This window comes from Oncorhynchus gorbuscha, linkage group LG07 (genome assembly GCF_021184085.1).
Source record: "Oncorhynchus gorbuscha isolate QuinsamMale2020 ecotype Even-year linkage group LG07, OgorEven_v1.0, whole genome shotgun sequence".
In the NCBI taxonomy this organism is placed as follows: Eukaryota; Metazoa; Chordata; class Actinopteri; order Salmoniformes; family Salmonidae; genus Oncorhynchus; species Oncorhynchus gorbuscha.
The window spans coordinates 66092754-66106914 of record NC_060179.1 but is presented as its reverse complement, the minus strand read 5'-3'; the positions used below and the strand labels follow the sequence as shown (position 1 = coordinate 66106914).

At 40.2% G+C, this 14161-nt stretch overlaps 1 protein-coding gene across 1 annotated transcript; it reads right to left on the bottom strand.

Annotated features, from left to right (window-relative positions):
- Positions 1–1258: 1258 nt before the first annotated feature.
- On the bottom strand, positions 1259–12514 carry sgca (sarcoglycan, alpha). The gene is made up of 11 exons (XM_046357214.1): positions 12408–12514; positions 11885–12013; positions 9749–9897; positions 6988–7057; positions 5364–5562; positions 3628–3796; positions 3042–3250; positions 2882–2908; positions 2523–2702; positions 1974–2000; positions 1259–1874 (listed from the first exon to the last, which is right to left on the bottom strand). Exons 1-11 carry the CDS (start codon positions 12442–12444, stop codon positions 1868–1870), a joined length of 1203 nt encoding a protein of 400 aa, XP_046213170.1. The 5' UTR covers positions 12445–12514; the 3' UTR covers positions 1259–1867.
- Positions 12515–14161: the final 1647 nt, after the last annotated feature.

The window sequence follows — 14161 nt, the reverse complement described above, 5'->3', positions numbered from 1 at the left end:
CATCGAGCCCTGAGTGTGACTTGGTGGGCTATCCATTCCTCCTCATCGAGCCCTGAGTGTGACTTGGTGGGCTATCCATTCCTCCTCATCGAGCCCTGAGTGTGACTTGGTGGGCTATCCATTCCTCCTCATCGAGCCCTGAGTGTGACTTGGTGGGCTATCCATTCCTCCTCATCGAGCCCTGAGTGTGACTTGGTGGGCTATCCATTCCTCCTCATCGAGCCCTGAGTGTGACTTGGTGGGCTATCCATTCCTCCTCATCGAGCCCTGAGTGTGACTTGGTGGGCTATCCATTCCTCCTCATCGAGCCCTGAGTGTGACTTGGTGGGCTATCCATTCCTCCTCATCAGGCCCTGAGTGTGACTTGGTGGGCTATCCATTCCTCCTCATCGAGCCCTGAGTGTGACTTGCGGGACAGATGCAGGATGGTAAGGAGCAGTTTGGATAAAAAGTGACATGCTATTAGGCATAGTTGTTTTAGACACACTTTTAAAAATCTATATTGCTCCAGATTTGCAGCTACACAAGAATTACGCAATAATAAATATTAGTTGACCACAATATACATGACCATCTGCATAGTCAGCCACACATTTTGATTGAAGCTTCTGAGCCTTATCACCGTTTTGTTGGATCCTATAATTAGCTATGTAGCCTTGTACTGACCCCTAGTGGAATTCCATGGAACAGCTCTAGAATTACGACAAGAGTGGGGCAGGCTACTGTGTGGCTTACTGTCCGTCTACCTACTGCAGGTCTACCATGGAACGACGTCTTAACATAATCTTCCAAACCAGAGTGCTGCGTGGCAAGACACGTTCACAAGTCCAGTCACAAAACGGAGACATGCTGAAACGTGTGGATGCTATTCTACTACAATGCCCTTTTATGGATCATCTGCAGTTTTGCTTTGTATATGAAGACCAGATGACAAGTGGAGTTTTGATTCTGGTAATATATATATCTTTTTTAAAGGGAATTTGTCTTCCTAGGGATGATTTGGATCAAATGGAGTAGTCGATGCTGCATGCTCCTGTGTGTGGTTCACTTTGAATTGTCTATTTGTTGTAGCCTATTTCTCCGTTTTTTATTGTGTTCCTCATTTGCTTCTCTTTGATAGTATTATGGTAAGTACTGGGCATGTCTTGGCAGCACTCCTCTGAATAAGCAATCAATGGACCAATGTTGTTAAATAGAAATGACATAATTATTACACAGACTATTTGGTGATGGCGCTGACCATTAAAACAATAATACAGTTGGTTAAGGGTTTTATTAAGGAAAAACATTCAATATATTCATTCTACCTCTACATGTAGGCTATATATCTACCAAGGATTTTGTTTTCAAAAATACATAATGCACTCCATTAGTCCAAACCTATGGCAGAATGAATTAAATCCACTAATGCATACACATGTTTAACACAAGTTCAGAGGTTACAGTCACTCAACACTCACTCTTACAGAAAACTCACATGATTTCACTATAAATTTCACATGTGAAATCACATTTAAACTGTGTTTTTGGAACACTTCACGTGATCACGTTTTCACATGTTTAACTTTATGTTATCACATGTTACTTTACATGTTGTCATATTTTAGCACATTGACTTCACATACATGACATTTGATCACATGAAAACATGTGTGTTTTTTTGGAACACTTCAAACATTCACATGTGAAATTAATGTGGTTATTCCACAAGGTGAGTCCAAAGTGTTTGTAATCAAAGTATAATGTGATCAAGAAAGAGGATAAATAAATTATAATGTGAAGCGAAAACATCTCAAATCCCACAGCAAACCAGCAGCAAACCCATAATACATTCAGTGGGAGTACAGTATGTCCTGTTTGGATAGCTTCATTTCCTGTTGGAACAAAAACAATATTGTAAAAAATAATCGTTATTTTCTTGTTGTTGTACAGTTCTACTCATTTATTCAGACACATTTATTCGACTGTGTTACCTGGGTAGTGTGTCAGTGTTGATTTCCCTGCGAAAACAAATGAACAATTTAACGTTATGGTTGAAATGAATAGCAATGATTATGCTTTTGTTTTGTTTACTAAACTGCTTATTCCTAGTTTAATTAAAGTAATAATGTGTTTATAACATACATGTGTCGAATAAAATAAAAAGTAAATTGTATATTGCAATTTTAACCATCAACCCCAATATTAACCACCTTTATGCCTGATTTGAAATTTCTCTCTCTCTCTCTCTCTCTCTCTCTCTCTCTCTCTCTCTCTCTCTCTCTCTCTCTCTCTCTCTCTCTCTCTCTCTCTCTCTCTCTCTCTCTCTCTCTCTCTCTCTCTCTCTCTCTCTCTCTCTCTCTCTCTCTCTCTCTCTCTCTCTCTCTCAATATCTATGGCAACAAACAAGTTGGCTAAAGCACAGACCAACTAGACCACCAGGCTAGGATTGAGTAGTAACAGTAGACTACTCACTGCTGGGCCACCAGGTTGAGCTACTGTAGTGAACAATCTACTAATAGTAGTGACAGTAGACTACTCACTGCTGGGCCAGGATGAGGGGGATGCTGGGGCTGTCAGTCTGGAACGGTGGGGCCGTCTCCCCGGTGCGAGCGTTGAACATGGACAGGGTGGAGAGGGGAGGAGGGACCCCACGACACCCAGCCATGCTCCGCAGCTCACTGCTGTTACCATGGATGGTGTGGTGGTGGTAGAGCTGGATACTAAAGGAACAGACAGAGGAGAGGAAGGTTTATATACATTAGTCAAGTGTGGGGGTCATACTAAGTTTATCCTTGGCAATTATCATTGTCCATCTTCCTTAATCTGCTTGATGGTATGATGTAATACATCTTCAGTCTCATGTCGTGGGTTTAGATATGTGGAATGGAAGGTTACGTACTCTGGTGTCTTTCCATCTCTTCTCTCACTGCAAATAAAAACAAAACATGTTATGTAACAACTATGAATAGTAATACAAAGTTGCCAAACAGTAAAGATATTTCATAATTGAAGGTTGCTAGGTTTTCAGCCAATCTCAGCGGAGTACAAAAGAAACATACACTCCCTCTCGTCTGCAGCACATGATGTAGGCCAGTAGGAGACACAGGATGATGGCCAGAGCCAGGGGGACGATCACAGTCACAATGTAGTCTGGCAGGAAGTCTCTGGGAGGGGGGGACTCAGGTGGGTCATAGACCTCCCCAGCATCCAGGATACCTGGGCCCATGGTGGGGGCAGGAGGGGGGATCACTGGTCTGGACAGATCAATCTATGTACAGTAGACACAGGGATGGCAGAGGAGGATACATATTTATGAGGGAGGGAATATAAGGTGATGACCGTGTTGATATGCTATTTAATGTTATTTAAATTATTAAAACGCTTGTTCCCACCAATCTACACCTTGAAAATTAATAGCAAAAAACATGTTGGCAATGCTTGTGTGTGAGGCAGATTTACCATTAAATGCAGCTCTGGATGTGTGTAGATTAGCTCACTCTACAAAAATTTGACATAATACCTGCAGGTGATTCATTTCATTATTCATTCAGATAAATGTCACTGTTAATAATGTTATGTTTTCCCCCAAAGTAATCTAATGACAAAAAAATGATGTTTTGGATATACCAGTGCTTGTCGACTCACCAGTGTGGACTTGCACCAGGTGACACAGTTGCCTGGGTAGGAGCAGACCTTGCAGTCCCCAGGGATCTTGGCCCTGCCCCCGGCCTCACACTGTCTCCTATGTTCAGCAGTCTGGAGCCTCAACAAGCACTCAGAGAAGTACTGGTCTGAACCCACCTTCACATACACCCTGGGACCCAATGCATGACACTGGCTTAGTTAACAATGGCTGTACTGTACCTACTGTATATTCTGAAATGTATCATGTGCTGAAAACGTCACAAAAATATTCCCTTCATTTAAATTTCAGTTTGAGTTTGACCTCTTTCATCCCCCCCCAAATGTTTTGATACTGAAAATGCTGAATGTTTTCTGATCATTAAATCTTCACGTTGCATGATATGACGATTTTAGTAAAGATACACTACCGTTCAAAAGTTTGGGGTCACTTAGAAATGTCCTTGTTTTTGAAAGAAAAGCACATTTTTGTCCATTAAATAACATCAAATTGATCAGAAATACAGTGTAGACATTGTTAATGTTGAATTTTTTTAATGGAATATCTACATAGGCGTACAGAGGCCCATTATCAGCAACCATCACTCCTGTGTTCCAATGGCACATTGTGTTAGCTAATCCAAGTTGATCATTTTAAAAGGCTACTTGATCATTAGAAACCCCTTTTGCAATTACGTTAGCACATCTGACAACTGTTTTCCTGATTAAAGAAGCAATAAAACTGACCTTCTTTAGGCTAGTTGAGTATCTGGAGCATCAGCATTTGTGGCTTCGATCACAGGCGCAAAATGGCCAGAAACAAAGACTTTCTTCTGAAACTCGTCAGTCTATTCCTGTTCTGAGAAATTAATGCTACTCCATTTGAGATTTTGCGAAGAAACTGAAGATCTCGTACAACGCTGTGTACTACTCCCTTCACAGAACAGCGCAAACTGTCTTTAACCAGAATAGAAAGAGGAGTGGGAGGCCCCGGGGCACAACTGAGCAAGAGATCAAGTACATTAGAGTGTCTAGTTTGAGAAACAGACGCATCACAAGTCCTCAACTGGCAGCTTCATTAAATAGCACCCACAAAACACCTGTCTCAACGTCAACAGTGAAGAGTTGACTCTGGGATGCTGGCCTTCTAGGCAGAGTTGCAAAGAAAAAGCCATATCTCAGACTGGCCAATAAAATAAAAGATTAAGATGGGCAAATTAACACAGACACTGGACAGAGGAAGTCTGCCAAGAAGGTCAGGATCCCGGAGTGGTCTCTTCACTGTTGACGTTGAGACTGGTGTTTTGTGGGTACTATTTAATGAAGCAGCCAGTTGAAGACTTGTGAGGTGTCTGTTTCTCTTAAAATGATCAACTAGTTTAGCTAACACAACGTGCCATTGGAACACAGGAGTGATGGTTGCTGATAATGGGCCTCTGTACACCTATGTAGATATTCCATTAAAAATCAGCTGTTTCCAGCTACAATAGTCATTTACAACATTAACAATGTCTACTCCGTATTTCTGATCAATTTGATGTTAATTTAATTAACAAAAAATGTGCTTTTCTTTAAAAAACAAGAACATTTCTAAGTGACCCCAAACTTTTCAACGGTAGTGTACATGTACACTACAAGGCCTAGTTGGGGAATGAATAGTGTGAATTCATAGTGCACTTCTGCTGCTGGTCTGGGAGGCTCTCTGTTGAAAGTTAGTATAGGTGACAGTTAGAGACAGTTGAAATGTGACACTTCTTTACCCTTCGTAGTGTCCAGCCAGAGGCAGAGGGACACGGCCACCTCGGTCCAACGCAGACGTGATGTTGACAAAGTCCAGTCTGTCTGTCTTCCACATCCTCATCATATCCTGCCTGATCTCTTCCTGAACTGTAGAGGGCAGCACCTTCTCAATCTCTCTCAGTGGGATGAAGAACTCAGCCTGGTAGGGCATTCTCTTTGCTGAAAGAAAGGCCAATGGGAGAAACAAATAAACCAGTATTCACTGCTGTCACTGTGTGTATCTGAAATGGCAACCAATTCCTTACTTTTGATCAGGCCTCATAGGGCTCTGCTCAAAGGTAGTGTGCACTATATCGGTCATTCTACAGAACTCGTGTAAATTGGGGGTTGAAAAAAAAATCACATTTGTGTCCTATTTCTCACAAACTTTAAGCACATATGTCTTCTAACATATGACAGATAGACATATCTACACAGTGTTTGTATTGAATATTTGAAATATTTACCTGAATTCCTTACCATCCCACTAAATGTGTCACTACTAGCATAGTGTAAAAGTTGCATTAAAGGGAGAACCATGCACAGTATTGATCATTTTCTATTACAGATTCATTTTAGAAATCTTATTTGCATACCAAATTAAGAAACTTGTTAGTTGATATAATTAATTAGATGCATAAGTAATTCAGTTTTAAAATGTTTAAATTTACCTATCTTTATTTTGGCAAAATAACAGGCATTTTGGTGTCCAATGCCAATCATAAAGTTAAATACAGGGCTCTAGATGGGACTAACTCGTTTTGGTATAGGCATTGCCATTGAGGGCTTCCACCATTTAAAAGTAGTCAACTGGGTGGGGATTCCTATGGGTTGGGAGGGATCAGCTTATGATCAGAGCACATTGTCTTCTTCAAATTGGGTTGCTTATGGTTTGTAAAGCAAAGACTATCCAGGAGCCAATACCAATATTTATACCAAGACATTGGTCCCAAGATCCAGACCCAGTGAGTTGAGACCATGACAACTTATAGACCGAATAGATCAAGAGTCCATGGGCCCTTCTTCAATTGTAATAAACTCAAGGAGAGTAAACTTGAGTACAGTACAGTACAGCACAGTACAGCACAGTACAGTAGAACATAGGAAATTAGGGTACAGTAGAGTAGGTTACAGTACAGTACAGTACAGTATAGTACAGCAGTCAATAACACAAGCCCACACCAACCTCGTGTGAAATAAACAAAACAAATAATTAGATCAGTATCTTTCAATGTAATAATAGAACAACTCAATATGTTCTATTGAAATAATAGTGCTAAAAAAGAATAATCATGAATTGCGTAATATTTTCAAACCATAAAGTTTAGGGGTCAGGGTTTGGGACAGCCACCTCTCAATAGATATCGGTGTATAAACAATGAATTTATACTATATCAGTTGAACAATATATATCAGTTGTTATTACCGAAGTTTGGATCCTTTTTTGGGGGTGGACAGCAATTTACACCACTTCTGTAGAATCACTCATATAGGGAATAGGGTGCCATTTTGAGCCTTGGTAAAAAAGTAGTGCCATTTTGGATGTTTAGACTCGATAGTATGATGTAATATATTATTTCCCAGAACTGTTCTCCGAATACATACCTGGAGGGTCAATCGTTATGATCAGTCTGTCTCTGAATGTGTCATAGCTCCGTTTGTTAGTCACTGTGATCTGAAATGGAAAGAGAAACAGTGAGATGTTAAAGGATGGCCGGGATGTATTAACCATCCTACAATCTAAGCTTGATGCCCTCAATCTCACACAAATGATCAATGAATCTACCAGGTACAACCTCAAATCCGTAAACACAGGCACCCTCATAGATATCATCCTAACAAACCTGCCCTCCAAATACACCTTTGCTGTTTTCAACCAACATCTCAGCGAATCACTGCCTCATTTCTTACGTCCGTAATGGGTCTGCGGTCAAATAACCACCCTTCATCACTGTTAAACGCTCCCTAAAACACTTCAGCGACCAGGCCTTTCTAATCGACTTGGCCCGGGTATCCTGGAAGTATATTGACCTCATTCCGTCAGTAGAGTATGTCTGGTTATTCTTTAAAAGTGCTTTCACAATCTTAAATAAGCATGCCCTGTTCAAAAAATTTAGAACCAGGAACAGATATAGCCTGTGGTTCACTCCAGACCAGACTGACCTTGACCAGCACAAAAACATCCTGTGGCGTACGGCATTAGCATCGAATTAGCCTCGCGATATGCAACTTTTCAGGAAAGTTAGGAACCAATATACACAGGTTAGGAAAGCAAAGGCTAGCTTTATCAAACAGAAATTTGCATCCTGCAGGACAAACTCCAAAAAGTTTGGGTACACTGTAAAGTCCATGGAGAATAAGATCACCTCATCCCAGCTGCCCACTGCACTGAGGCTAGGAAACACTGTCACCACGATAAATCCACAATAATTGTGAATTTCAAGAAGCATTATTCTACGGCTGGCCATGCTTTCCATCTTGCCACCCCTACCCTGGCCACCCCAACAGCCCTGCACCCCCCACCGCAACTTGCCCAAGCCTCCCCCATTTCTCCTTCACCCAAATCCAGATAGCTGATGTTCTGAAAGAGCTGCAAAATCTGGACCCCTACAAATCAGTAGGGCTAGACAATCTGGACCCTCTCTTTCTAAAATGATCAGCTGAAATTCTTACAACCCCTATTACTAGCCTGTTCAAGCTCTCCTTCGTATCGTCTGAGATCCTCAAAGATTGGAAAGCTGCTGCGGTCATCCCCCTCTCAAATGACTGCCTCGCCTGGTTCACCAACTATTTCTCAGACAGAGTTCAGTGTGTCAAATCGGAGGGCCTGTTGTCCGGACCTCTGGCAGCCTCTATGGGGGTGCCACAGGGTTAAATTCTTGGGCCGACTCTTTTCTCTGTATACATCAATGATGTTTCTCTTGCTGCTGGTGATTCTCTGATCCACCTCTATGTAGATGACACCATTCTGTGTACTTCTGGCCCTTCTTTGGACACTGTGTTAACTAACCTCCAGATGAGCTTCAATGCCATACAACTCTCCTTCCATGGCCTCCAACTACTCTTAAATGCAAGTAAAACTAAATGCATGCTCTTCAATCGATTGATGCCTTCACCTACCCATCCGTCCAGCATCACTACTCTGACTTAGAATACACATACCTAGGTGTCTGGCTAGAATGTAAACACTCCTTCCAGACTCACATTAAGCATCTCCAATCCAAAATTAAATCTAGAATCTAGAATCTAGAATCGGCTTCCTATTTCGCAACAAAGCATCCTTCACTCATGCTGCCAAACATACCCTCGTAAAACTGACTATCCTGCCGATCCTTGACTTTGGCAATGTCAATTACAAAATAGCCTCCAACACTCTACTCAGCAAATTGGATGAAGTCTATCACAGTCCCATCGTTTTGTCACCAAAGACCCATATATTACCCACCACTGCGACCTGTATGCTCTCGTTGGCTGGCCCTCGCTTCATATTCGTCGCCAAACCCACTGGCTCCAGGTCATCTATAAGTCTTTGCTAGGTAAAGCCCCGCCTTATCTCAGCTCACTGGTCACCATAACAGCACCCACCCATAGCACGTACTCCAGCAGGTATATTTCACTGGTCACCCCCAAAGCCAATTCCTATTTTGGCCGCCTTTCCTTCCAGTTCTCTGCTGCCAATAACTGAAGCAAATTGCAAAAATCACTGAAGCTGGAGACTCATTTCTCCCTCACTAACTTTAAGCACCAGCTGTCAGAGCAGCTCACAGATCACTGCACATGTCCATAGCTCATCTGTAAATATCCCATCCAACTACCTCATCCCCATACTGTTATTTATTTTCTTCTCTTTTTCACCCCAGTATCTTTACTTGCACATTCATCTTCTGCACATCTATCACTCCCGTGTTTAATTTGCTAAATTGTAATTATTCGCCACATTGACTTTATGTTTGCTTATTCCATGTGTAACTCTGTGTTGTTGTTTGTGTCGCACTGCTTTGCTTTATCTTGGCCAGGTTGCAGTTGTAAATGAGAACTTGTTCTCAACTTGCCTACCTGGTTAAATAAAGGGGAAATAAAAAATATCTTATCCTTTGACCATTACAAGCTACATACTGTGCCCAGAAATATCCTTCACATTCATGCTTCAAATATGTTTAACATTTTTCAATGCAGAATCATACATATTTCAACCGAGAGAAGTTAGAAACTAGATCCTCATGACAGTGTGAGTCCCAAATGGTACTCTTATCCCCAATCTGGTTCTGGTAAAAAGTAGTGCACTACGTAGGGAATAGGGTGCTATTTGGGACGTAATCTGTGTGTATCTCAGAGCACCCCTAGTTGATGAGTCTGCTCTGTGTACCTCTATCATACTCTTTCCCTGGGCCAGTGGGGTGCCGTAGAGGAAGCCGTTATCATAGTGGTGCCTCTGGGTAAATCGAAGCCAGCCAGGCAGGTCCGGGAAGGACTGCATGTTGCACTTAAACAGCATGGGATCATTGTAGACCCGCCCTGATTGTCAGAATGGGAGAGAAGAGAGAAGCATTATGGTTGTTGGTTGTATATCATTTGAACCTTACCGACACCTACCTCATGATACCCGCTGATTTGTTGTATGAATGTCAGTTGGGACATAACAATACATGTATTGAAGCTTTAAGTGTAAAGATATGAAGAAATTACAATAAACAATCAACATCTATATCTATTCATTGGGAAGGCTTTACATTGTTAGATTATTGCTATTAGTAATGACAAGCTTCAACCCACTGGGCACGAACTGGTTAAATCAATGTTGTTTCGACTTCATTTGTCAACGTATTGTGACGTGTCAGTTTACGTGGAAAAGACATTAGATTTGTTTTAAAGGTTATGAACTGTTGTTTTGAGTTTCAAATTTTAACCACAGGATTATGTCATCATGGTAATCATTTTTCTAAATAGACAAACCTTGTATAAAATATGTTGAATTTGTACCTTTGAAACCATGTCAGATATTCAACTTAATATCCACTATAAGAATACAATAGGCTGGACAGCACCTCCTACTGGAGAGTTGATCTATCTACAGTTATCCCTCCAGTCTCACACCCAGGGTTTTAACAACACCCAACCCTGCTGAGCTTTGATCTTTTTCAATGTCTGTCACCAATGTGCTATCATGGAAACAATTGTTGAAAAGTATCCACTTAATAGATTCACTGTTGTTATCGAAGTCATTCCAAAGTGTAGGTTCAACAGAGCAAATGAAATGAAACCAAACCTTATCAGTCGTATATCATCAAAGATGCTATTTAGGCCCATATCATTTGGGAAGTCATCAACAGCTGTTATTTCAATTCAACCCAGGATTCAACTAAAAATAGACAATACATACTGTATAGGCCAAGGGCTTCAAGCTTTGGTTGATTTCAAATAGAATCTACATGTTAATAATAAATACATTCCATTCAAGTCTCCATCTCAACCAAAAATAAAAGTGCAATAATAGGATTAGATCAAATCAAGCTGTATTTAAAGTATATGTCAAGTTTGACTTGATTTAGTCCTATTCTTTCATTTGTAGACAACCTGGATTTAAAACCAGTCTCAGTGGCACAGATGGAGCTGTCCAAGTAGAAGACACATCTCCTTTAAAACTTGATATTTGTTTGCGTTGGCAACCAAACACAATTCCATATATCTTTTGCAATACAGTAAATAGTCTTTTAACTTCTTGGCAAGTGAACAAATTATTTTCTGGATTCAGGTCTCCATCTCATCCAAAAATAGAAGTTAAAGAATGGGATTAAGCCTGTGGCTCAGATGGAACTATCCAAGCAGTAGATACATCTCCTTTAAATGTTGATATTTGGTTATGCTGTCAACCAAACACAATTCAATATTACCTTTGGAAGACAGTAAATCCCCAAATGTTAAGGCTATCTTACAAACTAATGTAACAGTATATACTCAACCTTAAAAGAAGTAACACAGCCATGGACATATTTTGAGGATACAGTAACAATAAATGTCTTCTTATGTTCAGGGTCACAGGTCTGTGGAAATCTTCACAATTGCTCTATTAATCTGCACATAATCTCAAACAGAATTGATCACTTGTACCATTCTTTAATGTAATCTCAACTAACTGTAATCCAGGTATTTTGATTGTGCTATTAGATCAAGCACAGTGAAAACACATGAAGCTTGTTGTATTAAATCAACAAAATACCTGACATTGTATTCCCATTTGAGCTTTATAGTGTGCTTTTAAATGGTTGAAAGCACGTTGATAACACAATTAGGTGACAATTAACCAAGAATATGACTTTTTATTTCATTGGAATTTGGTTGTGCTTTTCCTGGCAGTATTTTTGAGTGGGTGAAAATAGGTTGGAATCTCATTGATTAATGTACATGTATCTACCAAGTATTACTCACGTTGAAATGACGTGGTGTGCCCAGTGTAAAGTTCAACTGTACACTAAGAGGTGACTTACTGAAATCTCAGCCTTACCATAGTGTTTCAGGAAGGGTTCAAATTCATTCTGGAAGGCCTCTCTCTGCAGCTCGAACACAAACAGCTGTCCCACAGGGGTATAAGCCTTGATGTCTGCCTTGACCACTAGTACACTGGTCACACACACTGCGTACATGTAGATAGGAGCACAAGTACCAAAGGATATCACTATTGGATATGGCAAAGTTACATGAGGTTACAAATAGCATGAAACTTGGACAGTGAACTGATTTGCACTTAAACACCATGTCCACACCACTACGCAGCATAGCTGTTAAAACTATATTTTCTGTAATTTCACATGATGTCATATAACTTCAAAATTGTATATATACTGGCAGCACAATATGACTCCTCTTGTTAGACACCTACTTTATTTAATCACTGGTAAGTTATCTAAAATATCCATCATAAAACATACATTATATTAGCTATAGAAGAAGGGATCTTTGTCAATAATAAAACCGCTTGTCAATGTTGTCATATTCACTATTATAAAGTAACAAATACTTAACCTTGCCTGTTAAAATAAATCTCCAGCCTGTCCAGTCTGCCATCTTGTTTTGAGCTGTGATTGACAGGGCCAAGAGGAGAGGAGGGCTAGGGCACTCCCAGTCAGGCAGGCACTTCAGGGCTATTTCTGACCCACACACTATACAGTAATAACTTCCTGAAGTGTGTGTGTGAGTGCATGTGTGTGTTAGTCTGTCTGAATGTGTGTGTGTGTGTGTGTGTACCTGCATGTCTGTAGGTTTGAGGTATAATAAAAACACTAGCCGTGCAGTCTGCCTTCCCTGTCTAACTGTGTCCCCTAGTCTTCCATCCCTCCTATACAATGGTAGAAAAAACTATACTGAACAAAATATAAATGCAACATACAACAATTTGATTGATTTTACTGAGTTCAAGTTCATTAGAAAAAAACAACCCATTTTTTAAAAATTCATTAGCCCCTAATCTATGGATTTCACATGACTGTTTCACATGACTCACAGACACACAAAAAAATGGGCCTCAGGGCCTCATCTCGTCATGGTATCTCTGTGCATTCAAATTGCCATCAATAAAATGTAATTGTATTCATTGTTGAACACAATTGACATCAGTAAACCGCTTGCCCACATGACACAATAAACACGGTTTGAGGTTGTGAAGCTGGTTGGACGTACTGTCAAATTCTCTAATAAAACAAAGTTGGAGGCGGCTTATGGTTGAGAAATTATCATTAAATTCTCTGGCAACAGCTCTGGTAGACAGTCTTGCAGTCAACATGCCAATTGCACACTCCCTCACAACTTGAGACATCTGTGGCATTGTGTTGTGTGACAAAACTGCACATTTTAGAGTGGCCTTTTATTGTCCCCAGCTTAAGGTGCACGTGTGTAATGACCATGCTGTTTAATCAGATTCTTGATATGCCACACCTGTCAGGTGGATGGATTATCTTGGAAAAGGAGAAATGCTCACTATCAGGGATGTAAACAAATTTGTGCACAACATTTGAGAGAAATAAGCTTTTTGTACGTATGGAAAATGTCTGGGATCTTTTCTTTCAGTTCATGAAACATGGGACCAACACTTTACATGTTGCGTTTACATTTACATTTGAGTCATTTAGCAGACACTCTTATCCAGAGCGACTTACAAAGTTTATATTTTTGTTCAGTGAAGATTGCCATTGATCATATTCAATCAATCCTCCTAATTATCTGGCAATTGTGATTCCACAAAATATATGTGGGGAGAAAATGAATAAAAAAGAAAACAAATAAAAGCTATGAAATAGATGAGTCACTCTACTGTTTAATTTCTACTACTGATTCACCTCTTAAAATGTATCTTCTATGTTCTCTAAAAATGTAATTGCTGGTTGATGGGCCTTTCCAAATTATTCACACTGATATCACTGACTTTCCAGTGGCTTTCGTGAATTACATCAAATATGTAGCTATGCTACTATATCTAGCCTACACCTTAGACTATGTAATCTTAAACTATATCACGGATCATTAAAAAAAGTAGACTAGGTTAGCCTTATGCTGCATTGAAAATGCCACTATGTACTGTATGCGTCAGGGTGTGCACAACATGGCCTATCTCAATGGGAGTTCTGCTTCTTGGTTCCATATGTTGTAATTTCGAATAAAAATACATTAATGGTCGTTATGTTAACCGTTATCTGCCTATACATTTACAGTCTATTCGCAGCTAGGGAAAACGCATTGGACTGACACGGTATGGAGCGCATTATTTAGATGCAGACTACGAGGCATA